The sequence below is a fragment of the Geotrypetes seraphini genome, chromosome 3, assembly GCF_902459505.1.
Source record: "Geotrypetes seraphini chromosome 3, aGeoSer1.1, whole genome shotgun sequence".
In the NCBI taxonomy this organism is placed as follows: domain Eukaryota; kingdom Metazoa; phylum Chordata; class Amphibia; order Gymnophiona; family Dermophiidae; genus Geotrypetes; species Geotrypetes seraphini.
Window position 1 is genome coordinate 277,281,130 of NC_047086.1, and position 24,244 is coordinate 277,305,373.

Below are 24,244 nucleotides of genomic sequence, written 5' to 3' on the forward strand. Positions count from 1 at the left end.
TGAAAATGGCCATTTTCTCTATCTGATTTTTGGATGCACTTCTGAAAATATCTAAACTTGGATTTAGATGTAATATTTAAAATACCCCTCCATGCCATACCAACATATTACCATAGTCAGTGATGGCAGATAAAGGCCTGAACAGTCCATCTTTTGAATCCTAAAATTGAGTTTCTCGGATTCTTCTGAACTCAAAATTCTTCAGAGAGCTATTATCCGTATGAAAGAAATTGAATGGGTAACAATTCCCAATCCTAATGTTCTAACCTTACATGAGCCTGTTTAGGTATGTTGCGACTCACAAATGGAAGATTAGATTAGAGATTAGAGTTTTCCAAACCTGCCTGCCTTTTGTTCCTGTATTGTCAGAGTCTAAAATATTTCACTTTTACATTTTTATACTTGTAAATCGCTTTGAAATATGATATTGCCATTAAATCAAATTTTAAATAAACTTGAAACTTGATCTAGTCTGCCCAACAGTCATACTCTTTATTATTTTATGGTTAAAACTCATTTCTGGAACATAGAAGTTCACTTGGAACTGTTCTTAGGTTCCAGCTGCTGGAATTGCCGTTGAAGCCCAATCCAGCCTATCCAAATCATCTTGTCATTTGCGGGACACAGACTGTAAAAGTTTGGCTGGCATTGTCCTCAAGTTCAAATTACTGGAGTTTCTGTCAAAGCCCTCTCCAAGCCATCCTAAAATAAGTTTGCCATATATAGACACAGATCATGCAAGTCTGCCCAAGTACTGGCCTTAGTTTTTCATAGCTTGAATTGCCATCTAAGCACCAGTTGACGCATCAAAACCAGATCCTCTATGTTCATCCCACACCTTTTTGAATTCTATCACATACAGAAGGAAGTGTAGCCACAGACTGGGAAAAGATGATTAGAAAAATAAAATCACCAGACATTAAAATCACCAGACAACAAAGGTAGAAAAAGTGATTCTATTTTCAATTTAGTGACTGAAATGTGCCAGTTTTCAGAATTTACATCCGCTGTCTATATTTTGCACTGTTCAAGTAGAAATGCATTTCTCTCTTATTTCTCTGGTGGTGTACTGCATGCAGAGTCCAATTATCATGGGTTTCATTTGTGTATATTAGTACTTTTAGTTTGTGGTCCTGTATTTGCATAGGTTCATCTGTGTTCTGCGTTGTGTGACCAAGGCTAGATGCTCAGTAGTAATGAATGTCAAGAAGCGTTATTGGCATGGCCCCAAATAGGAAGATATTTATCAGCTCTCCTTCAGCACTTTTGAACCCAAAATGGCCCTCACAAAAATTAATTAAGACCACTGTCCTAGCACAATGGCTCCCTCAAATTTCTACTCTGCACTGAATTTTAATTGCCAAACATTAGACCATTCTAACTTTTTTCAAGTTTTCCATTCCCTCTGGGGTGTGCATTCTTTTAAAATCTTGGAATCATCCACAAGAAGGCAACTCTTACCTTCCAACCCTTCAGCAATGTTGCTAACAAATATATTGAACAGAATTTGCTCCTTTTATTTCTTTTGCAGTGATTTTTTTTTTTTTTTTTGGGGGGGGGAGAAGTTTCCAGTTGTTTGTGGTTTTTATGTGGCTCAAGGAACTGCTGTGCCTTCTTGGAGAGGAGCAGATTTTAGTCTCTAGCTGGCAGGTGAATCGTTTAGTGACCTGTGCAGCCTGCTGAAGATTTGTAGAACTCAGGATTTCAGGCCCACAGAATTTGCTCGCTTCCTTGACTCGGTCAGGAGCTTGAGCTCAGCCTGATAGTCATCAACCGAACGTTCTTCGGGGTGCTCATGGTGCCAGTTGTGGTTTTGCCCCCCTTCATTCTTTTGGCATTTGTTGCAACCCGTGGGTAGAGGATCAGTCTGACTAGCAGCTTGAAGATCTTGGTGTAACGGCTGACTGGCGGTTTTAGGCAGAAAATCCCTCTCTGAGGGAGCTGAAGCAGGCTGCAGCACCATTTTACCAGCACATGGTCTGTGAGTAGGGGCTGTGACAGCCTATGGGAAAATTGGGAGCGTCTGAAAAAAACTGTGTTTTGACTTTCTGCAGCTAGGACTTTGTTCCCCCTCCTCTAAAATCCTAGTTTTTGTTGTTTTTAGTCAGCCCTGAAGCATTTTTAAGCTGTTTTTTTTGCACCAAAACGCTGCCTCAGTGGCCATCTTGAATGTTCTAATTTTGTTTTCTAAGTTCTCCAACTTTGTAAAACACCTCGTTTTGCCTCAAAATTGATAGGGATAAAGTCTCCAGACCCTAATACCCCTAAATTATATCTTATTTGTGCTAGATGGTAGCTGAAAAGCACCCATTTTCCACATGCCACTCGGCACAGGATTGTGAGGCGGGAGTTTCAAATTTAGCCTCTTCACAGGTCTCTAGGGCTAGAGAAAGAAAGATGGTCCAGTTAAGTGGCATGAAAAACCTTCTGGAACCCCAGGACAGTATCTGTATACTGTAAGGGTATAGAAGCTTCACAGCCCAAGAAAAGGTATTTGCTCCACTCTAAGGGACAAGGAGACTTGCCCCCTCAGGCCTTTACCCAAAAGTTCATTAATCTTCTCTGGCAGGCTTAAACACAAGGCAGAGATCATCCGGTCAGGTCTGTGGGCGTGCAGACCAGCACGCAGTCCTCTCTGGAGACTCAGGATGCTTCCTCCCTGAAAGTAGAGGCTATGCTGGACTATGGACAGGGACTCGGGATGAGGGGTCGGATTTGATTCCTTTTCTGTCCCAAAGTTATGCTGGGAGAAATGGCTTCCCATTCAGAGGACCAGGAGGTATCTGCTATAGATCAAGGAGAGGAGCCCTCCATTCACCGACATTTTTACTCCTAAAGACACCCTGACATGAGGATCCTAGTCACAGAGTCCTGCGAAACCCCTGAGGCTCCCTGTAGGTAGCTAAGACCATGGCTAAATTGTATCCCATGGATCAGGAATTCCAGCAAATGTTTGCTATGCCAAAGGTGGACTCTCTGGTAGCCCAGGTGACCAAACACACTTCCCTGCCAAGTGAAGGAGTAGTTCACAATGATCCTCAAGACTAGAGATTGGATATAGTCCTCCAGAGGCAGTTCGAGGCTTTAGCCTTAGGAGTTAAGGCTGCAGCTGTGGCCTCCACGTGCCTGTCATTATAGGATCAGAAATCAGAGCCTGCTGGACCCTGAGCCCTTGCTCACTTATGATGGTGGGCATAGACTGTGATCACGGGGAAAGTGTAAGCATTTTTTTTATCACCGCCCAGCATTTGTTCTGGATCAGGCAATGGGCGGGTGATTCGACTTCTAAAGTGACGCAGAGCAGGCTCCCTTTCAGGGAACAGATGTTGTTTGACAAGGGCCTGGATGATTTTATGACCAGTGTGCAAGATCGCCAGCTAAGATCTTTGCCAAATGGCAGACCAGAGCTGGGGGGTCCTTTAATGGCTCCAGGCACTCTTGCTTCTACAGGTGCCTCTACCCAGAGAGCCTTTCTAACCTCCAAACAGAAATTCTCCAGGACTCGGAGAAACCAGGTTCAGGTTCCTGCTTTGTAGTGCTAGCCAAAAAGCTACAATGATACCAGCCCTCTCACTGCCCCTTTGAGGATTGGAGATAGGCTCTTGGATTATCTGGAGGCTTGGGAACAGATAATGTCTGACTGCTGGGTCCTGGACATTATCAGAGAGGGTTACAAGATAGAGTTCATACATCCTCTCTCCAATTGGTTTGTGGATTTGCTGGCAGGCTGGCCAAAGAAAGCAGAAAGAATCCAAGCAATTCTACTGAGGTTACTAGATATCCAAGCCATAGAACCAGTTTCTCCAGATGACTCAAGCTCTGACAGATACGTCTTATACTTTGTCTTGGCAAAGAAAAGCTTAGAGGAGTGGAAGCCCGTACTGGATCTGAAACATGTAAATGCAGCCCTGAGAGTACCTAATTTTCAAATGGAGACCGTTCAGTCCCTCATTGCAGCGGTAGAACCAGGAGAGTTTTTGGCCACCTTAGATTTGACGGAAGCTTACCTTCACAAACCCATCTTCCCGGAACACAGGAAGTTACTCAGATTCAATGTCTTGGAGAATCACTATGAATTCTCAGCACTTCCTTTTGGACTAGCAACAGTATCCTGAACGTTCATCAAGATTATGGAGGTGGTAGCTGATCGTCTCTGCAGAGAGGGTTGGCAAGTGCACCCGTACTTGCACGATTGGCTCATTGGGGTACCGTCCCTAGCAGAAGAAAAAAAGTGGTGGTGGCAGTTGTGAAGACACTGCAGAGTCTGGGATGGATTGCAAACTTTCAAAAGAGCCACTTGTTTACATCACAGTCCCTGGAATATCTGAGGGGTCTTATTCAACATGGAAGACTGAGTCTTTCTTCCAGAACACAAACAGAAGCTTTGTGGTCAGATTAAAGACCTGTTGACCAACCCGAACTTACTGCTTTCTTTTTAGTTAGTTTTTTAATTTTGATTTTGTTGTTTCTGACAGGGCTTTTCTTGATTGAACCTGAAAGATTTCAGCGTCAGCAGCAGTCACATGACTGCCGGCCCGAGTAAGCACATCCTGAACATTAGCACATATAAATCATTGCTCTAGTGGCATTTGTCTTTTATACTGCTTTCTTTTAGCTAGTTTTTAATTTTAATTTTGCTTTTTCTGGCAGGCTTTACTTGATTGAACCCAGAAGATTTCAGTGTCGGTAGTGTTCATGTGATTGCTGGCCCAAGTAAGCACTTCCTGAAGATTATTGCATATAAATCATTGCTCTAGCGCAGGGATCACAAAGTCCCTCCTTGAGGGCCGCAATCCAGTCGGGTTTTCAGGATTTTCCCAATGAATATGCATTGAAAGCAGTGCATACACATAGATCTCATGCATATTCATTGGGAAAATCCTGAAAACCCGACTGGATTGCTGCCCTCAAGGAGGGACTTTGAGACCCTTGTTCTAGCGGCATGGAAAGATTGTAGTTTCTTCTATTCCCACTATTGCTAGAAATTGGGAATTTCTTTTATTTAAAGCAGGGGTGTTCAACCTGTGACCCCATGAAGTATTTTGTGTGGCTCCGGTTGAGGGTGATGCAGTGTTTTCCTCTGTTGTCCCCGGGTGTTTACTGTCTTGCCGGCTCCCTCCTCTGTCTTGCTGCAGCGTTTGCGCAACCCCAGAAACATTTTTTTCGGCCAATGCGGCCCAGGGATGCCAAAAGGTTGGACATCTCTGATTTAAAGCATCAAGAGGATCTGACTTCTCCAATCTTATTCAGATTTCTATTATGCAAACTCTTGGTGTTAGTGAAATAAGTTTCTCGATACTGTGTGGATTGTTGAACTGTAGATCACTTAAAAATAAAACCATTACTATTGACCTGATTTTTAGTAAATTTTCGGATAATTTAGAGAGCAAATTTATTTGGCCATAGTCTTTCTTGGACAGGCCATAAATTAATTGGTTTCACTCTCAATGGAACAGTTTTAAAGGTAGAACTCTCAAAGAAAACAGAGGTAGTTAGCTTCAGGAAAATTAACAACGTAGACCCAGGCTCGATTTCTCCTCTTTATGAGAAATTTCCATCAGATTTTTATGAATCTACTCTTGATCAGCAAGCTCTTATAGGTCCAATACCTTGCGTGACAAATAGATAAATTAGATCCAGTTTTCTCAGTTCCACGAAAAACATCAATAAAAATTTAAAAAATGCATGGTATCACCAAGGTCTTAAGTTGTTGAAAAGCCAAGTTAGACATGCTGAGAGATCCTGGCTTAAATCAAAATCCCAAAAATTGTATCAGGAATTAAAATATATTAGGGCCTTTTATAACAAATTAAGAGCTAAAAGAGACTATTTTAATAAGATCATTGAAAATAGTGAGAATCAATTTAAGGAAATGTTTAGTTTATACCATTCTTTGACTAGACAAACAGATGCATCTGCAGAATTACAGATGCCTTTAGCGGAGGATTTGACTGTTTATTTTCTGAATAAAATTACAAATCTTATCGAAGCCGGAAGACACATCTGTAGTTACTAAGTTAAACTAATGTACAAAATAAGGTAAAATGGGAGAGATTTGATCCATGTACCATGCCTCAATTGACAAATAATAATTCTATATAAAAAATACTTGTAGATTACATGACCCAGTTCCCAAAACGTGGATTTATATGGGTAGACATTGTCTATTACCAGTTTTATTGAATATGATCACTCAAAGCCTGGAAATGGAACTTTTTCCAACTTTATGGAAGCATGCCTTTATCACTCCAGTTCTGAAGTCAGCTAAATTAGATAGGGAATTGACTCAGAGTTATGGACCAATTTCTAATCTATGTTCTTAACATCATTTATTGAAAAATCTAATGTTATATCCAAAACAAGCAGGATTTCATACACATCACAGTACAGAAACTTTTTTATGTCATTTTGTAAATGTTTTAGAGACATTAGAGAATGGATTTTTGGTTCTATCGGTCTCATTAGATTTAGCCTCGGCTTTTGATCATCAATTGCTTATTGAGAGACTTGCAAGTATTGGACTTGGTGCAAATGTTTTATTTTGGTTCAGCTCTTTCCTGGCCAATAGTACATTTAATTTGATTACATATAAATTCCACTTCCTCTATTAGTTTATCATGTGGAGTACCCTCAGGGTTCGGCACTATCACCGATTCTGTTTAACATCTTTCGTGTTCCTTTACTTACTATTATTGACGAATGATAGTTTACCTTTGGTCAAAGTCAACCCTATTACTAAAAATCTTGATATGCTCCAAAATTGTTTTCAAATGATTGATAGGTGGCTGGATTTCAGTAAACTCTCATTGAATGTTAATAGATGTCAGGCATGTTGGATAGTAGGGTTAGGAATAGATATAGATATTCCTATTTGTTTTAAAGGTAGATCTATTTCTGTAGTTAAATAATTTAAATATTTGGGAATATGGGTTGATTCTCATCTTACTTTTAATGAACAAATGTCAAGAGATTATGAGAGAGGGTTTTTGTGTCCTCTGAACCCTTTGTTCTAGTAGACATTATTTTGACAATAAAAACTTCCATACATTGATTCATGCTTTTTTGATTTCCGGAATTGATTATTGCAATATAGTATATGCTGGATTATCAAAGTTTAATATTAGTGACTTCAAACATTACAAAATATGGCTATAAAACCTTTGGGTCATAAAAGTAAATATGATCATGTAATACCATTATATTTTTCTTATCAATACCATACAGAATTCAATTCAGAACTTTAATGCTGGCACACAAGTCACTATATCTGCAACAACCAAGTTATTTAAATTCTCTTACTATTCTGTATTCCCCATTGAGATTGCTGAAATTTTAATAATAATAATAGCAGTTTATATACCGCAGGACTGTGAAGTTCTATATGGTTTACAAAGATACAATGAAGCGGTGTTACAAATTGAGTAGAGTTAACAAAGTTAAAAGCTAGTAATTAACAGCTCTAGAAATCAGTTATGGTGGAATAAGATTGTACAGATCAGTTACCTAAATACTTCAGGAACAGATATGTTTTTAGGTGTCTCCTAAATTCCCCATAAGTATTAGTGAGCATAAGTACCGTATTTTCACTCATATACCGTGCACCCGTGTAAAATGCGCACACGGGTATAGCGCGCGGGAAACTGTAATTTATGTAAAGAAATTTTTATATACCGTGCACACCCGTATACCGCGCATGCCGCCCCGACTCTCCCGTCGCCGCCCGACACTCCTTTCGCCCGCCCCGACTCTCCTTTCGCCCGCCCCGACTCTCCTTTCGCCCGCCCCGACTCTCCTCTCCCCCTTGAAGTCCTGTCCCCACCCTGAAAGCCTGATGCCCCCCCCCCGACGTCCGATTCACCCCCCCGCAGGACCGCTCGCACTTGCACCCGCACCCCCACCCCGAAGGACCGCTCGCACCCCCACAGCCTCCCCACCCCCCCCCCATCATGGAGAAGCTGCCTACCATTGTCCTGCTGCTTCCTTTGCCGGCGGTCCGCCCCTTCTCCGAGCCCTGCGTCTGCGCTGCTTCCTCTTCCGGCGGTCCCACCCTTTCTCTGATGTCAGAGAAAGGGCGGGACCGCCGGAAGAGGAAGCAGCGCAGACGCAGGGCTCAGAGAAGGGTCGGGACCGCCGGCAGAGGAAGCAGCAGGACAACGGTAGGCAGCTTCTCCATGATGGGGGGGGAGGCTGTGGGGGTGCGAGCGGTCCTTTGGGGTGGGGTGGGGGTGCGAGTGCGAGCGGTCCTTCGGGGTGGGGGTGCGAGTGGTCCTGCGGGGTGAATCGGACGTCGGGTGGGGGGGGAACTATGTAAAAAAAAATGTGTACAACGCGCATGGTTATGCATGGTTTGTAAAACCGTGTATAACCCGCGCGTTATATGCGTGAAAATACGGTAATTGTTCCAGATCTTTACCCCATAGTGCCTGATATGAGAAAAGATGTTGATGATGTTTTTTAAATTTACATCCTCTAACCGGTGGAGAAACAAAATTCATGTGTGAGCTTCTTTTATGTCTGTTGGTTGAGAAAGAAAAGGTCAGTTCCAAGTTTATCCAAGTTTATTATGAAATTTGATTAATCGCCTATTCCAAATTCTAGGCGATGCACATTAAATAAAATACAAAATTATGGGAAACATATCTCACAAACATGGATTTAGACAGATAATCATATTAAATCAACAAATACAAACAATCCTAGACAAAGTCTAAGTCTATTAGACATAATAAAACAACTTATACAGACAATATCAGAACAAAAGGGAGAATTATTTAAAAAATTACAATCGGTATTTAAAGGAAAAACATTTAAGGTAAAAAAACAAGAGGAAGGGAAACAAATGTAGATTATAATGAATATATGGATAAAAAGAGTCATTAGCATTTCGTTTACTCATTAAATGCATCTTTAAAAAGAAAACTCTTAAGTTTGCTCTTAAATTTTTCCAAATTCTTTTCCTCTCTTATATATAGTGGGAGGGCATTCCACGATTGAGGTGCCATCACCGAAAAAATAGTATGACACCTCGTATTAATAATTTACAATGAGGGAATGACCAATAAATGTTGGTCATTTGACCTCAATGGTCTAGAGGTAGAGTATGGAATTAAAACTCTAAAAACAAAGGCAGGGGTTTTAAATAATAAGGATTTAAAGATAAGCAGACATAATTTATATAATATACGATGAGCGACTGGGAGCCAATGTGCTTTTTTTAGTAATGGAGATACATGATCACATTTTTTTGCTTTGTTAATAATTTTAATAGAGGCATTCTGTATAATTTGAAGACGTCTAATTTCTTTTTTCGGCAAACCTTTAAACAAGGCGTTACAATAGTCGATTTTAGAGATTACTAAAGAATGGATTGGAGTATTCAAGGACTTTGCACATAAGAATTTGGCCACAGAACGAATTTGACGAAGTCTATAGAAAGTTCACGTGACTTATATGATCATGATAAGATAATTTTATTATCAAAAATTATCCCGAGAATCCTAATATTTTGAGTCAGTCGCAAGGGGATGCCTTTAATAGAAATGGGAAAAGAAAGTGTACAACAGTCTTTCCATGGAAAAAGCATAATGTTGGTTTTGCTGATGTTCATGGCTAGTCTATTTATATCCAGCCATTGATGAATTTGATCCAGTTTTCCATTTATGGCTGATATTTCTTGTGAGCTATTAGGATCAATCGGATGTAACAGCTGTATATCATCCGCATAAGCAAATACTGAAAATCCGGTAGACTGACACAGAGTCATGAGAGGCGCAAGAAAGATATTAAATAAAAGAGGAGAAAGTATTGATCCTTGTGGAATACCGTATGGTAATGAGAAACTTTCTGAAATTGTATTATTAAAGAAAACAGTGGAAGAACTATTTTCAAAGTAAGACTTAAACCAGAGCAGAACCTGATCAGTAACGCCGATGGATTGAAGTCTATCTATTAAGAGGGTGTGATCAATAGTATCGAATGCTGAGGAAAGATCAATTGAAATCAAAAGAACAGATGTATGATGATCTAAGTGATATAATATGGATGATGTCATGCCTATTAAAGAATGTTCTGTGGAATGATTTTGTCTGAAACCTGTCTGATTGGATGTAGAATATTTGCTTTTTCAATATACTCTGATATCTGGTTAAAAACAATTTTTTCAGTTAGTTTTGCTAGATAGGGGATAGTCGCAATTGGCCTATAATTTGTTTTTTCATCAGAGCTTATTTTTTGGTCTTTCAGAACAGGACGTATAGTTGATTTTTTCCATGCCAGTGGCATAACACTTTGTTGTAAACTTTGATTAATTAAGATATGCATGGAGGGACCAAATGTTGGAAAGTATTTCTTAAGAATAAAAGGAGGAATCGATTCTGTAGATGATCCTTTGGTATTAGTAGTTTTAATGATCAATTCAAGATCTCTGAGGCTAGGAATATTGAATTGAGAACATTTTGAAGATAATGATAAACTGAATTCCTGATCAGGCACGAGGGTGGAATGTTGTTTTAATAAGAAATTTTTCCTAATATTATTAACCTTATCCGAAAAACAATTTGCTAATTCTTGTGCTGTTGGTAAGGATTTACAATTTTGAGATTGGTTTTTAGACAGGGGGTTAATTGATTTCAGAATACCATATAACATAGAAGTATTTTTAGCCTTAAGAATTTGACTCGAATAGTATTTCGATTTTGCTAGAATTATTTTTCCTTTATACATATTTGCGCGGTCTTTAAATTTTAGTAAGTTTGAAGGACTCTTGTCTTTCCTCCAAATTCGTTCCAATGAACGAAGCTGTTTTTTAATTAGACTAAGTTCAGCGTTAAACCATGGATTGATCCTCTTTCGCGATGATATATATTTTATATGGGTTGGAGCTAATTTGTCTATTAGAAGCTTGGTAGAATCGATCCATTCGGTTAAGAGATCTTCTAAGGAGAGTGATTTTAAATCCGGAAGGTTAAGATTAAAGTTTGCTGCAATTAAATCTGGAGATAATTTACTAAAATCTTTAAACTTACTAATTTGAGGAATTTTGGTTGTTTTAAAAAGTACTGCTGTGTACGTTGTTGTTATTAAAAAATGATCTGACCACGGTACTGGTTGACAAGAGTGTAATCGAAAAGTATTATTTGTAGACAGAGAAGTTATAACCATATCAATCGTATGGCCAGCTTGATGTGTTGGCATTGATAAGAGAGGGGATAGATCTAACTGCTTAAGATGGGAAAGAATGTCTTTAGTATAATTATTATTTAATTCTTCAAAGTGAATATTGAAGTCTCCTAGGATCAGGGGATTAATGGTAGAAGATCCAAAGTCAAATAAGAGTGATTGTAGGTGAGAAAGATTGTCACAGTTAATGGGTGGAGGAAGATAAATCAGGAGTACATCCAATTTGGGTTTAATCCATAAAGAGAATTGTAGAAATTCAATTGGGGAATTTATTGAAGAATAATCTAAACCTACTACTAATGGATCTTGAAAGATGACTGCTAAGCCACCTCCCTGCTTTTGGAGGCGATGATTGTAGAGGAAGGAGAATCCTGGGGGACAAGCGTAGGAAAGGTAGGCTTCCTCCCCTTCAGTGAGCCAAGTTTCAACCAAACATAATATATTATAAGAGGATTGGGTAATAAGATCTCTAATTAAATGATATTTATTTTTAAGAGAGCAAACATTTATTAACCCTATTTTTATGTGATCAGATTTTGCAAAGCCTACAGTTTCGTTTCCTGATAAATTAGGGTGCTGTGAGAGCAGAGGAATATTAAAACTTGCTCTATTTTTTGAAGAGAAAGCCTGACTAGTAAGCTTAGGGGGCCTATGACCACATATAACAGGAATGTCAAAAATATGATTATCCATTTTAAACAGGCTACTAAAAGAATATTGGCATAATAAATTTGGTACTGTTAAAAGGTAAGTTAGAAGTAGACTGAAAGTTAAAAATAAGATTAGAAATGCTTTCCTATTATGCTTACCTAAGAAGGGTATGTAGTTTGTTCTATATCCTTGGAGTCGCGCACAAAGGAGCGCAATAAGGAGCAGGACCTGCTCCTTAGGTGCACGCCTTTGCGGTATGTGCCGCAAAGGGCTTGAATTTAAGAGGCATGTACCGGGGTTAAAAGGGGGCGGAGTCCACAGTATGCCGCCACTGCCTGGCGGCAGTGAGGTCAGAAGTCAGATGGGTTAAAAGGGGGCGGAGTCCACAGCGTGCCGCTGCTGCCTAGTGGCAGAGAGGTCAGACGGGGTTAAAAGGGGGGCGGAGTCCAGAGTGTGCCGCCGCTGCCTGGGGCAGAGAGGTCAGAAGTCAGACTTCAGAAGAATGCTGACAAGAGTAAAACCTGAGATTTTCTCCCTGTTTCCTATGGGAAATGCTGGTCTCTGGCATCTGACCATTGTCTTTCCAAGGGTTCAGGCAGGCTTAAAGCAAAAACATCCAAACTTAAACTTCACATGTGCCTCCATTAGCAGCCAATGCAGAAGTCGGTAGGAAGGTGTTACATGATTGAACTTCTTCAACCCCAAAATCAGCTTTACCACTACATTTTGCACCAGTATATTCTTCTGGGAAATTGCCAAATAGGCGATATTACAGTAATCAAGTTGACTCAGTATAAGGGATTGTACCAGAATTCTAAATAATGAAGCATCAAAATATTCTCTAATGGACCGAAGCTTCCAGAGAGTGAAAAAACCCTTTCTAACCAGGGAGTCCACCTGGTCTTTCATGGTTAGGCTCTGGTCCAATGTTACATCCAATACCTTCATAGTAGATTGAATAGGATAACTAAGTTTATTGATGCACAGTGATGTTTTAGTCAAGCGGGTGTGACGAAGCTAAAAAAAAAATTTGTTTTTTCTGAATTAAGCTTTAGTTTGAATTCAGTCATCCATTGCTCCATCAAATTTAGTACTTCTGTTGCCTTAGGAGTAACTTCCGAGAGAGAGGTAGCGAATGGGATAATGATCGTGAAGTCATCTGTGTAACTAAATAGTTTTATCCCCAGTTGGGTCAATTGCGCACCTAATGAAGACATGTAAACATTGAAAAGCAATGGGGATAATGGTGACCCCTGCGGCAGCCAGATGGATTGCTCCAGGTATCAGAGAGATCGTAATTAAAACGTACTTGATAGGCGCGGGACATAAGGCAACCTCGAAACCAGTCTAACACCTCTCCTCTGATACCAATTACATCTAAGCATTGTAGCAGTTTCCCTTGGTCCACTAAGTCAAAGGCAGAGCTCATATCAAATTGTATGATCAGGGTATTAAGGCCCTTACTAAACAGGAAACGCAAATTATCCAAGATAGCCGCAATTACTGTCTCAGTGCTAAACAAAGGTCTAAAACCAGATTGAGTTTCATGTAAAAGAGAGAATTGATCAAGATATTCCATCAATTGGGTATGTACCAATCTTTCCATAATTTTTATAATAAATGCAATGGATGCTACTACTGGTCTATAGTTGGTTAATAATGCTGATGATTCTTTACGGCTTTTTGGAATTGGGATTATTATAATATGACCATTATTGGTGAGGAATTTTCTATTTTTTAAGTTATCGGTTAAATAATTCAGCAAAGATAGTTTAAAGTCTAATGGAGTTGCTTTCATAATTTCTAGGGGACATGAGTCCAAAACGCAGTATGATTTAGAGTACTTGTTATATAATTTGGTATAATCATACCCCCCAATTAAGGAGGTCAAATGGAAAAAACTATATGATGGCCTCCTAGCTACTCAAGCAGCCAAACTAGACAACCAAATCGCCAATCTACTGATGGCATCCCTAGACTACAAAACTTTTAGAAAAGAAATAAAGACCATACACTTCAAGAAATCCCTGGAAAAGAAATAACTCCGCCTCTCACTAAAGCCACCTACCCAAAACATCTAGCTATACTCATTTCTTACTCTTTGAAAATGATCAGATATCTTTTTGGTAAGATCTTTTTGTAATACATCCTTGATAATTCTTTTGTAATCCGCCTTGAACCGCAAGGTAATGGCGGAATAGAAATCCCTAATGTAATCTAATGTAATGTAATATTCCATTCCATTCTAAATCTTGAAAGGAACTCCAGATCATGTTCACTGGTATGTTCCTTGTATGTTAGCAATTTGATGTTCATATATGTCAATTTTCATTACAGGATAAATAGGCTAGTTATACCATCAGTTAGAAGAGAAAAGTGGGAATTCACTTGACCAAAGACTTTTTTCTATTTAGCACCATGCTTATGGAATCAGCTACCAAGTCAAATTTGTTTGGAATTGAATTTAAAGGCTTTTAAAAAAACTTATGAAAATATATTTGTTCAATTTAGCATTTGGGCAAGATATTCTCAGAATGATCATATTTATTGATTTTTTCTGGGCGATATTCAAAGATTGGCCTGGAGACATAGCAATACAAAATTGTATTAGAATGTATTTCTGAATTTAGATAGGTCTGTTCCTAATTAATGGTGTGTTTTTTCTATTTATATGATATATTTTTTTAAATTGTAAACCGCTATGAACAGTTGTATGCTACGGTGGTATACCAAATTTTAATAAACATACTGCGTGGCATTACCTTCAGGTCCTCGGATCAATGACAGCCACGGTAGAGGTGGTGTCCTGGGACATAGGCACATATGTGTCCTCTCCAGGATGCATTGCTGTCCCGTTGATCACCTCAGGGATACTCCCTTTAAGTTGCACTCCCCTGGATGGCTGCAGCCAAGCGCAGCATGAGATGGTGGCTCCGTCCACAGTGTTTGGCGAAGTGGGTCCCACTTCATATCAATGGATACCAGCTTGTTTGCTTGGGGGGCTCATTGCAATAGTAACCCATTATAAGGTCAGTGGTCAATCAACAAACTGGAACTCTGAGCAGTTTGGATGGTGCTGCTCCAACTGCAGTCTTTGTTAGAGGGCAAGGCAGTCAAGGTCTTCTCCAACAATGCCTTGGTGGCAGCGCCTTATGTCAACAGGCAAGAAGGCACCAGGAGTGCTCCGCTCCTACAGGAAGCAAAGGCATTGTTCTGTTGAGCAGAAATACACCTGCAGGCACTTTCTGCAGTGCATGTGGCTGGACTGAACAATGTTCAAGTGGATTTTCTGAGCAGACCGGCATTGGACCTAGGAGAGTGGGCGTTGTCTCAGAAAGAGTTCCAGGCTATTGTGAGAAGATGGGGTCTCCCAATGTTTGACCTCATGGCAATTGTAAGGAACAAGGAAGTGGATTGGTTCTTCACTCACAGATATGAACCCGAAAGTGCCAGTTCAACCATGGCCAGAAACTGGACTGCTATTTGTGTTTCTCTTTTGGTCCATGATAGGCTGGGTGATTTGCCACATAGCTCATCATGTGGGAACATTAGTTCTTGTAGCACCAGATTGGCCCAGGAATCCATGGTATATAGATCTTGTACATTTACAAAAGGAGTGAAGTCAGACTCCAAGTATATCCAGACTTACTCTTGCAGGGACTGATTGCCCTAGAATATCTGCGACGCTTTGGTCTTACAGCAAGGCTCTTGAGCGCATAGCACTAGTCCAAAAAAGGATACTCGGAAATAGTCATTGCAACTCTACTTAGAGCCAAAAAGCCAGCAATGGTTTCATCGTATGCTAAGGCATGAGAGACGTTTCAGTCCTGGTGCAGTAAAGAACAATTGGAGCCAGACAGTGCCCCCATCTCGTTGGCACTGGCATTCCTGCAAGAGGGCCTTGAGAAGTACATGACAGTGGTGTCCCTTAGAGTTCAAGTAGCAAGAATCTCCTTTTTCCAGGCCGAGAAAAGAGATCTTCACTAGCAGCCCAGCCAGATATAGGTTCCTAAAGGGTGCCCTGAGACTACAGTCTCCAATTCATGAACCTTTTCCATCCTGGAACCTTAATATAGTCTGCAGGGATTCGGCAGAGCCCTGTACAAGTCCTTACAAGAATCTTCCCTTATGAATTTGATGGTTAAAGCAGTTGAATTGGTGGCAATTTCTTTGCCAGGAGAGTCTCAGAATTGCAGGCCCTCTCTTGCAGACAGCTATTTTTCCAGTTCACAGAAGCAGGAGTGACCTTGTTGATGGTTCCATCCTTTTTGCCGGTTGTTTCAGTGTTTCATGTCAACCAAGAAGTTAGACTGCCAACATGTCACTCCACAGGGTCTAAGAAAAAGAACAAGGCTTTAAGGTTTTGGACATCACCATTTGCATGATCTCTCTACTTCTTTCTTATTCTGCAGATGAAACTTTCCAATCTGCATCTAGTAAGTTGAAATCTCCCAACAACAGCACCTCTCCTTTATTTCCCAGCTTTTCAATATCTATAAATGGATCTTTATCAAGTTGCTCTGATTGTGTCAACAGTCTGTAAACAACACCCATGCAGATAGTGTTCTTCTCTTTTCAAAGTGATCCATATTGTATCTTTTTTTCCCCAGAACCCCTGCATTTCAATCGCTCGGATAGTATTTCTCACATACAGAGCTACTCCTCCAGCTTTTTGACCATATCTAGCCCTCCTAAAATGTTTATAGCCTGTGTGCTTCCTATCCATGGGAATCACTGAAGCATGTCTCTGTGACAGCAACAATATATGTGTCTGCCTTTAACATCAGGGCTTGCAGATCATGAACTTTGTTGCTTAGACTGTAAGTGTTTGTGGTCATTGCTTTCCAGCTACATTCCAGTTACATTCTCATTTTCTGTATAGTTTTTTTTGGTTTAGTCTCGCTCCTTACTGGGTTGTTAAGATTGTTGTTTTCATTGCTTTCTTTACTACTGTCTCATCTTGTCTTTTACTGGGGATGGCCACTGCAAGTGACCTGCATCCATATGCCACCCCAATCTTCTAGTTTATATGCCTGGAAGCACTGTCTGAATTTCTCGCCAAGGATTCTTCTCCATATCTTGTATTGTTTCAATATTTTTATTGCTATAATTGTCTATTTCTTATGCTTGACTTACTCTTGCTATACAATGCCTTGAGTGAATTTCTTCAAAAAAGGTTGTAAATAAATCCTCTTAAATAATGTGGAATAGTATATTGACAGACTGGGCTATATTATACTGTGGAATTCCATAGGGAGATATTTTTTTTCCTTTGTTGTTCAATATCATTTTCACCCCTGTGGTTACCCTGATACAAAGTTTGGGTTGCATTTCTGTTTATTGATTGAATTCATGTTTATTCATATTTGGTATACCACCATAGAGTAGGCTTTCAGAATAGCTTACATATTCAGAAAAAGAATTATATCATGAAAACAAATAGAAGTACAGAGTGGGATAGTACACACAAAAAGAGAACAAACAGGTCTTTAACAGATTGGTTATACATTATTTTAAGTACGGTAATAGAAACATGATGGCAGATAAAGGCCAGATGGCCCATCCAGTCTGCCCATTCACAGTAACCATTATCTCTTCCTCTCTCTAAGAGATCCCATGTGCCTATCCTAAGCTTTCTTGAATTCCACCACCTCTTCCGGGAGACTGTTCCATGCATCTACCACCCTTTCTGTAAAAAGTATTTCCTTAGATTACTCCTGAGCTTATCCCCTCTTAACTTCATCATATACCCTCTCATTCCAGAGCTTTCTTTCAAATGAAAGGGACTCAACTCATGTGCATTTACGCCATGTAGGTATTTAAATGTGTCTATCATATCTCCCATCTCCCACCTTTCCTCCATAGTATACATATTGAGATCTTTGTCTGTCTCCATATGCCTTATGTTGTAGACCACACAACATTTTTGTAGCCTTCCTCTAGACTGACTCCATCCTTTTTATATCTTTTTGAAGGTGTGGTCTTCAGAATTGTACACAATATTCTAAATGAGGTCTCACCAGAGTCTTATACAGGGGCATCAATACCTCCCTTTTTTGCTCAGATTAACAATTCACAGAAGTGAAAAGCTTAGTGTTCTGTCTAGATTTCCATCTGAATTTAGACAAATGAAACCAGTAGTACATATCTGCTTTGCTTATAGATATTTGCTAATATAGGAGTATTTTTGTAGCCAAAGGATTTTGCATTTATAACATAAGAATATACTCAGTCAGAGAAGTGGTCCGTTTAGCATAGTGTCCTGTTGCCAGCAGTTGCAATCCAGGTCATAAGTACCTGGTAAAAACCCAAATAGTAGCAACATTCCATGTTACTGATCCCAGGGCAAGCAGTGGCTTCCCCCATGTTTGTCTCAATAGCAGACATGGGATTTTCCCTCCAGGAACTTGTCCAACCATTTTTAAAAGCCCGTTATGCTAATCGCTGTTAACATGCCTGAAATGACAAATAAATTAGAGTCTCTATGGGTCAAAATTCCAGGAACCAAAGGATTGGAAATGAAGATCGGCATCTACTATCGATCCCCAGGGCAGTCCGAAGAAATTGATGGAGAAATGATAGATGAGATCAAGCGCAACTGCAAGGGAGGCAACGCAGTTATCATGGGTGATTTCAACTATCCGGGAATAGATTGGAACCTAGGCACCTCCGGCTGTGGTAGGGAGACAAAGTTCCTGGATGCTGTAGGCGATTGCTTCCTGGAACAACTTGTCAAGGAAAACACGAGATAAAATGCAATTCTGGACTTAATTCTAAATGGACTACGAGGACAGGCACAAGATGTAGAAGTAGAAGGGACGCTGGGAAGCAGTGATCACAATATGATCTGTTTCGACATTGATGCAGGGGCGAAACATCAATCCAGAACGACGGCCATGGCACTGAACTTCCGAAAAGGGAATTACGAAAGGATGAGACTCATGGTGGGGAAGAAGATCAAAAAGAGGATAAGCACTGTAAAAACGCTAGAGCAGGCATGGTCCCTTTTTAAGGACACAGTCACCGAGGCACAACATCTATATTGTGACCGGGCCAGTCCCCGAGGGTATGGGAAAGTCAAGCAAGCAAGCAAGATTTTGTAGCGCCTTTTATGTGGTTAAGTGCAGGAAAAACCCGGATACTGGATTTCTGGAAAACAGCATCAGGTTTATTAGTGTCCCAAATAAAAAGGCTTTTCAACCTGCTCCCTACGGAGGCTGACTCCACCCCCTCCTAGGTTGGGTTTATGCTTCTGGGCTTGGGGAAAGGATTGATAGGGGAGATAATTAGTTTTCAGTGCTCTCCCCACCTGGCTTTTGGGCTGTGCTACAACCTGTTTATGCACTGCCCCTCCTGGCTGAGCCTGCTGTCCTTGCTCCAGGCCAGGTTTTACCGAGCCCCGTGCTGCATACTGGGGAGGTTTAACAGTCCTTTCCACTGGGACAGGGGCTTCCCTATCACAATATATACCGCATATCAACAAGGGATCCAAGAGGAAAAAGTACAAAGAACCAGCGTGGCTCACTGTAGCGGTGAAGGAAGCGATCAGAGACAAGAAGATTTTGTTCAAGGAATGGAAAAGGTCAAAAACGGACGAAAACTGGAAGAAGCACCAACAGCATCAAAGCAGGTGCCATAAAGCGGTAAAAAGGGGCCAAAGGGGACTACGAGGAAAAAATAGCCAAGGAGGTGAAAAACTTCAAGCCGTTCTTTCGATATATTAAGGGGAAACGACCTGCAAAGGAAGCGGTGGGACCGTTGGATGATCATGGATTAAAGGGAGTGCTAAAGGAGGACATTATGATTAAAAAATGTTTTCCTTTTTTGGATATTAACATGGAGGTAAATATATGACCGACATCTATCATAAGCTGACTGATGTTTGCAAACACTTATAGTACAATGGTTGTCATTAGTCATTAAAGACAAATTTACCATGTAGCCAATTTCTAAGATTTAAGATATTGTGTTTTCATCCTACATTGTTTCAGTAAAGTTCTATTGAGATGACAGATTTAGAGAGGTTATCCTGTTTCTCATTGAAAGGAAGGGAAGAGGCATGAACATGGGGGCACTAACTTGGGACATAGGAGGGAGGGAATAGAAAGGGAGAATTGATAAGACATAAGTGTGTGAGTGAGAGATGGTACACATGGGGAAAGGAAGAAAGGAAAATTGGGCATAGAGAAAGAGAGAGGAGTGAGATAGAGATGCATGGGGAATAGAAGGATGAGATGGAGAAATGTTGGATATGGATGGAGAGAGGGCAGATTGAAGGGGATGCAAGGGGAGGAATGTTGAACATAGTGATGGTGGGAGAAATGTGGCATTGTGTTGGAGAGGGGTGATAGAAGGATAAATGGACAAGGGGCTTGTAGGCAGTGGTGAAAAATGCTGCACATGATCCGGGGGATGAGAGAGGGAGAAATGTTGGATGTGGCAGTAGAGGAGGTGGGAGAGTAGCCTGGATCTCTCAAGACAGATGGACAGAGAGAGAGAGGGAGACATATTGTCAATAGGGGAGAAGGAGAGAGGAAGAAAAGTTAGACTTATGGAGGGAAAGAGAGAGAGTGAGAGATGTTGGTTAGGGAAGAGAATGGAGCAGAGGAAGCGTGCAGGAGGCAGAAAGAGAGAAATATTGAAAATGCAACCAGAGACTCATGAAATTACCAGCCGACAAAGGTAGGAAAATAATTTTATTTTCAATTTATTGATCAAAATATGTCAGTTTTGTGAATTTATATCTGCTGTCAATATATTGCTATATATTAGTCTATTTTTCTATAGTTGTTACTGATTGCATATTTTAAAGTCATTTACCTTGACTTCTTTGAAAACCCCCCGAATATATTTATATTCGGGGGGGTTTTCAAAGAAGTCAAGGCAAATGAACATTTGCTGTGCGTACAGTGTTCTTTGTGTTTTTTTTTTAATTTTGTGGTTACCATTATGTATTAATAAGATTATATTGTATGTGTATATGAAAAATGGATGGAAGAAAGTACTATTATTATGGGGCTGGGGTCAGGGGCAGAACTTGGGCAGGTGTGGGGTGAATCTTGGGCGGGGGTACTCGGTTGGTATTTGTTAGGCTTAGGGGATACTTGGCTTGAAGAAGTTGAGAAACATTGGGCTAGAGAATAACACGGTGATAAAATTCATCACCGTTCCTGTCCTTGTGGATAACCGCAAGAAACCATCCCATGTCATTCTTTAGAGTCTAATCTCAACCTCAGTCCTTCTACATCAGCATTCTTCAGTGTAAGGCTTGAGGGTCAGTGGTTGTGCCCATTCATACTCTGATTCTTCCCTCTCTCATTAAAGAATGACATGGGGATGGCCCCTGAACTACAGGAAGAGACAGTTTTAGAATGTTTCAAAGGCATATTAAAAACATTTCTATTTAAAGATGCTTACAACCTACAACCTTCTTCTTTAATCTCTGCTCACAGACAGAACCCCCCCCCCTATTGTTCAATCCTTAAGTGACTTCCTTTACTATCTGATTTGTATTTCTTTTCCCCATTACCCTTCATTTCCGTATGTTGGTTTGTTTTTGGCTGTCGTCCAAACTTATAATTTTTAATATGTACACCACTCAGAAACTTGATGGGCGGTTTATAAAATTTTAATAAAAAGTTAAAAAGATGGAAACAGTGACAAATTTTATCACTGTGTCATTCTCTTGTGTATATCAAAAGCATTTCATTTAATGTATTTCTTGATCATTTAACACATTTCAAAGCAATGTGTAACAAGAAATAAAACAAGTTTCACAATAATATGGACTTACATAAAATATAAAACCATCTTCATGACGTCAAAAGACCTGTCATTCAAGGCTGATGAGTCTAGTAATCTTCAGAATGCCCCAATAATCCAGCATATGCCGACGAGTGCTGACCTCCCGGGATGCGTGCATTTATCAGACTAAAACCAATCCGGGCTCGCCCGGCCGCACACGGTATTATTGATGATCACACAATGAGGTTTCTATGATAGTGTGGTATGTTGGGCGAGTGCCCTCACACGGATTGTAATATTGAACGATTTATCGTTTTATTTGATTTCACAATCCACACTGAGATCCTCATATCACATTAATTATTAATTATCTTTTTGTTATTTGTTAGCCCCGACGCTGCTTCCCACACTTTGTCTCTCAGTGATACTATTTGGACTTTTTTCTGTAATTGATAGTATATGTCCTATTGTTTTGGGTTTTGCTAATACTAATAATCCAGCAGCTTGTTATTTGTGTTACAGCACAGATTTCCAGAAGAATAATCCTGTGCATAAACTAACAGAAGAGGAACTCTTAGCTTTCACATCAGTAAGTAATCTCATATTTTGTATTGTTTTAGGTTGTCATTAAAGTAGTTTCTGTACTTGCTAATTTACATAAAGTGAAATTAGTCATAAAATAGGTTCTGAAGCACAGGAACCTTTAAAAGTTCTATTTTTCAGGCTATGTTCAATCTGACTTGGTTGCTAGAGGTAATTTGCACTAATTTCTTGTGAATATTCTAGGGGATATCCTGAGATCAGTCCTGGTAGGATTTGCATTGGTCAGACTACAAAATCACTTGTCTAGTTGCCAACTGGGCTGACAATGTGAAATTGAATCTAAATAAAGAACCCCCCCCCCCAATTTTTACTGATACGCCCACCAAGAATCGCTGCCCTGAAACTGGAATCAGAACTGGGAATCCTAGGGATTATATTGGACAAGAACCTATCCTGGGAGGCACAAACATGAACATTAACTAAGAAAATAAAATATACTGTATTTTTCACTCCATAAGACACATCTGACCATAAGACGCACCCTAGATTTAGAGGAGGAAAACAAGAAAAAAAAAATTTGATCCTAATTCTCCCTGCCAGGTTCTGCACCCAACCCCACACTACTTGCCAAGCTCTGCACCATGTCCCCCCTCCCTGCCAGGCTCTGTACCCTGTCCCCCTCCCTGCCAGGCTCTGTATCCTGTCCCCCGTCTAGTGGCTGGCAGGCAGATAGGGACAGGGCAGGCAGGCCTAGTGGCTGGCAGGCATAAGATCATAAGAAGCCGGTCGAGTCAGTCATTCCCATTGAGTTTTTCGTGTAATGTGATTGTGATTTAAATACTGGATTCTTCCAGAGGTAGTTCTCCATTCCTCCCAGCCATCTGGTAAATGATTTTCACCTTGAAAAAATGCTTGCCACTCCACTCTCTGATTAAGATCCAATGGCCACACTGTTTTGTAAAGAACACAATGCTAGGTATTATCAAGAAAGGTATTATAACCAGAATGAAGGACGTTATCCTGCCATTGTATCGGGCGATGGTGTGCCCGCATCTGGAGTACTGCGTCTAATATTGGTCGCTGTACATTAAGAAGGATATGGCGATGCTCGAGAGGGTTCAGAAAAGAGCAACGCGCTTGATAAAAGGTATGGAAAACCTTTCATACGCTGAAAGATTGGAGAAGCTAGGGCTCTTTTCCCTAGAAAAACGGAGACTTAGAGGAGACATGATAGAGACTTACAAGATCATGAGGGGCATGGAGAGGGTGAAGAGGGACAGATTCTTCAAACTTTCGAAAACTACAAGAACGAGAGGGCATTCGGAAAAATTTAGAGAGGTCAGATTCAGAACCAATGCTAGGAAGTTCTTCTTCACCCAAAGGGTGGTGGACACCTGGAATACGCTTCCAGAGGATGTGATAGGACAGAGTACGCTATTGGGTTTCAAGAAGGGATTAGATGATTTTGTGAAGGAAAAGGGAATAGAAGGGTATAGCTAGAGGATTAACATACAGGTCCTGAACCTGATGGGCCGCCGTGTGAGCGGACTGCTGGGCACGATGGACCTCTGGTCTGACCCAGCAAAGGCACTGCTTATGTCCTTATGTCCTTAATCCAAGATATTTGCAGATAGTTATAAAGCATCTTATTCCGTTCAAAATTCAGGTGAAATGAGACACAGGTATTTGGAATTACTAGATCACAGAATCAGTGTAAAGACCAATGTTTTACCAAAATGTGCCATTTGTGAAGAACAAATGCACACTCTGAGTGTGTATAATATTGCAGTTCAAATCAAGAACTTAACAGAAAAAAATTCTTAAGAAAAAATATCATCAATAAAAATAACAAAGATGCTTTTGATGTCATTGTTATTACATTTGAGACATTGGTGTGTAAAGTTGTTGAAACTACTTTGATAAATAGCTTTGATACTTTTTATATGAAGCTAAAACCCCAAAGGAGATTACAAACCTCATGGAAAATTCTGAAAGAACAGAACAGTGAGAGAAAATAACAGCATCTTGGTTGGACTATTTTGGACTCCATTTTTTTTGCTTTGATCTGGTTATGTGAGTGGAGATCCTATTTGTCCTTTTTTATGACCAGAACATAATAGCAACCAGT

General features: G+C 40.2%; 1 protein-coding gene across 3 annotated transcripts in view; it reads left to right on the forward strand.

Annotated features, from left to right (window-relative positions):
- The window catches only part of TTC27 (tetratricopeptide repeat domain 27), a 677,043-nt gene that overhangs the window by 219,328 nt on the left and 433,471 nt on the right, over positions 1-24,244 (forward strand). For all 3 annotated transcript variants that reach the window (XM_033935684.1, XM_033935685.1, XM_033935682.1), the window contains exon 9: positions 22,096-22,162. In XM_033935684.1, coding sequence (XP_033791575.1) covers positions 22,096-22,162 — 67 coding nt within the window. The remainder of the gene's footprint in view (positions 1-22,095; positions 22,163-24,244) is intronic.